General features: G+C 59.2%; 1 protein-coding gene across 1 annotated transcript in view; it reads right to left on the bottom strand.

The window, feature by feature from the left end:
• Nucleotides 1-1,878: 1,878 nt before the first annotated feature.
• RPS6KA4 (ribosomal protein S6 kinase, 90kDa, polypeptide 4) overlaps nt 1,879-3,009 on the bottom strand; it is a 19,303-nt gene continuing 18,172 nt past the window's right edge. Inside the window, exons 17-18 of the mRNA XM_014538201.1 lie at nt 2,152-2,725; nt 1,879-1,944 (exon numbers count right to left, since the gene is read on the bottom strand). Of these exons, the coding sequence (XP_014393687.1) occupies nt 1,879-1,944; nt 2,152-2,725 (640 nt within the window). The remainder of the gene's footprint in view (nt 1,945-2,151; nt 2,726-3,009) is intronic.

Genomic DNA, 3,009 nt, shown 5'->3' with positions numbered 1-3,009 from the left:
TCGAAACAATTTACTCTAAATCCCCGTTTCTGGAGTTCCCGGGCCACAGTGTTCACATGGTGGAACCAAGTTGCTGAGCAGAATGAAAGCGAGCTCAGAGGAAGAACACCACGGTGTCACGTGATGCCTGGCCTGACTGACTTCAACAGAGGCTGTGACATGCCTGCCTTTCTGAGCTGGCATGACTGCCTCCAATAAAGAAAGCCCAGATACACACACACACACACACACACATATCTATATATCTATATCTATATATAGATATAGATATATATCTTTTTTTTCAGAGAGGGAGAGGGAGAGAGAGATAAAAACATCAATGATGAGAGACAATCATTGATCGGCTGCCTCCTGCACGCCCCACACTTGGTATCAAGCCTGCAACCTGGGCATGTGCCCTGACCGGGAATCGAACTGTGACTTCCTGTTTCATAGGCCGATGTTCAACCACTGAGCCACGCTGGCTGGGCTAGAAATGTCTTAAAGAGATAACTCTGAGAGACAGAGTAACATTGTGATGAAGAGCTTAGGGTCTGGAGTAGAGAAACCTAAGTTCTGGGGTCGACCTCCCTGGATGCCATCGTTGACCTTGGACAGTTTACCCCTCTGACCTCGTTTTCCTCATGCACAAAATGGAACAATAACACCTGACAATAATGTAGAACTTATTCATGAAGTGAAAATTACCTGTGGACAACACTGGGCCCCGTGCCTGGCTCCTGGCACAGGGCACATGCCCAGTAACATTAACGATTACTATAATTTGTCTGACAACAACAGTGATAATGGCATTGACTTGTATCGGGGTGGCACAGAGGGGTTTAGCACAGGGCCTGGCACATAAGACTCGATAAATGGGTTCATCGTCATGATTATCCTTGTTGCTGAAGGAAATATCCTGAAAGCACCTCCTCTTTCCATGGGCCGCTAAAGACACTTCCCCCGGGGCTCCCCCCCAGCGCCCTAAGCCTCAGGCAGGGGCGACGCGGGCACCGAAGCCGGTGAGGAAGCTTGAAGAGGACCACCTGCATGGCATCTGGGACTCCTGCCCACTGACCCGCCAGTGCCAAGGAATGGGGGCTCAGAGGCAGCTCCTCCCGGCCCTCTGCCCAGTGGCCTCCCGCCGGCCTGTGGCAGGTTTGCGGGGGTGTCTGTCAGTGAGCAGGCCCTGCCAGGCACCTGCTGGCCCTGCTGGGCGGGGAAATAACAGACATGGGGAGGGAATGGCAGACACCCCATACCCGCAGCACACCCTCCCCCAATACAGTGGCGCTGGCCACAACCGCTGGTAAAGACTGGTTTCTGGGGGCTCCTACGGCTCAGAGGCAGCTCCTCCCGGCCCTCTGCCCAGTGGCCTCCCGCCGGCCTGTGGCAGGTTTGCGGGGGGGTCTGTCAGTGAGCAGGCCCTGCCAGGCACCTGTTGGCCCCGCTGGGCGGGGAAATAACAGACATGGGGAGGGCATGGCAGACACCCCATACCCGCAGCACACCCTCCTCCAATACAGTGGCGCTGGCCACAACCGCTGGTAGAGACTGGTTTCTGGGAGCTCCGATCGTGAAACTGGGTCTGCGTCCTGTGGGAGAATCCACATCGCACCAAGCGCGGCCCGGTGAGCAGGGAGCAGGAGGCATCGGGAGCCCGGGCTCTGCCCTTCTGCAGCCCTGGGGCGGCGGGTAAGTCCCCCCCACCCCCCGGGGGCCTTGGTCCCGGTCAGGAGAGTTCAGGGGGTTGGTCGGATATGTGGCTCAAACCCTGCCTCAGGGAAGCTTGTTACTAAGGCAGATTCCGACCCCACCCCAGAAACGGGATTCAGCGGGACACGGACGGCCCGGAACCCACCTGCCTCTTCCACAGGGACCTGTGCCCCCGGCTGTCACTCAGCTGGTGGTTTCCGGGGTCCGAGTCTCGCTCTCAGCATGGCTGTCTCCTGGGCCCCGGGGAGTCTAAGCGACGGGGAGGTCCAAGAGGGGAGCAGCGGGAGACAACCCCCCACCCCCACCCCAGGGCTCTGGCTCTGGCCTGGTGTGGTGTGTGCGCTCCACCGTGGCAACCCCGTCCCGCCCCAGCCGGGCAGCTGCCAACACTGGGGCTGCTGGGAGACCCACCTGTGGCCACTGGGCTCCTTGCTTTTCCTGCTGAGAAGCCCTCACCTTGTTTTCATCCCAACGGAATGGCAGTCCCAGCTGAGAACTGGGGGAGCCGGGCTTGGCACAGGGCGAGGCCCATCCATCTGGGTCCAGGTCTGAGTCCCACAAATTCCTGGGGTCAATACGGAATGGCAGTCCCAGCTGAGAACTGGGGGAGCCGGGCTTGGCACGGAGCGAGGCCCATCCACCTGGGTCCAGGTCTGAGTCCCACAAATCCCTGCGGTCAACAAAGTCCCACAAGTCCCTGCGGTCAACAAAGTCCCACAAGTCCCTGCGGTCAGCAAAGTCCCACAAGTCCCTGCGGTCAGCAAAGTCCCACAAGTCCCTGCGGTCAGCAAAGTCCCACAAGTCCCTGCGGTCAGCAAAGTCCCACAAGTCCCTGCGGTCAGCAAAGTCCCACAAGTCCCTGCGGTCAGCAAAGTCCCACAAGTCCCTGCGGTCAGCAAAGTCCCACAAGTCCCTGCGGTCAGCAAAGTCCCACAAGTCCCTGCGGTCAACAAAGTCCCACAAGTCCCTGCGGTCAACAAAGTCCCACAAATCCCTGCGGTGAACAAAGTCCCACAAGTCCCTGCGGCACCTAAACGGGAAGAACACGGTGTTTGCCGCGAAGCCTCTCCCTTGCGCCCCGTGCCTCCCTGGGTGCCGGCTCACACGCTCACCACACTCATCACACACGCGTGCACGCTCGCGGCTACTCACACACTCGCCCAGCACAACGCTTTGCGCACATGCGCGCTCCTACACACCCACACTCAAACCTTCGTGTGCTCACACACGCATTTACTCCCATGCACACCCGGGGTGCGTTCCCACCACCACCCACTCCCAGCCGGCCGGTTTGTGCCCAGGCGGCCCTCCCCG

This window comes from Myotis brandtii, unplaced genomic scaffold, assembly GCF_000412655.1.
Source record: "Myotis brandtii unplaced genomic scaffold, ASM41265v1 scaffold187, whole genome shotgun sequence".
Lineage (NCBI taxonomy): Eukaryota > Metazoa > Chordata > Mammalia > Chiroptera > Vespertilionidae > Myotis > Myotis brandtii.
Note: the sequence above shows the minus strand (reverse complement) of the source record. Positions and strands in the feature narration are given on the sequence as shown.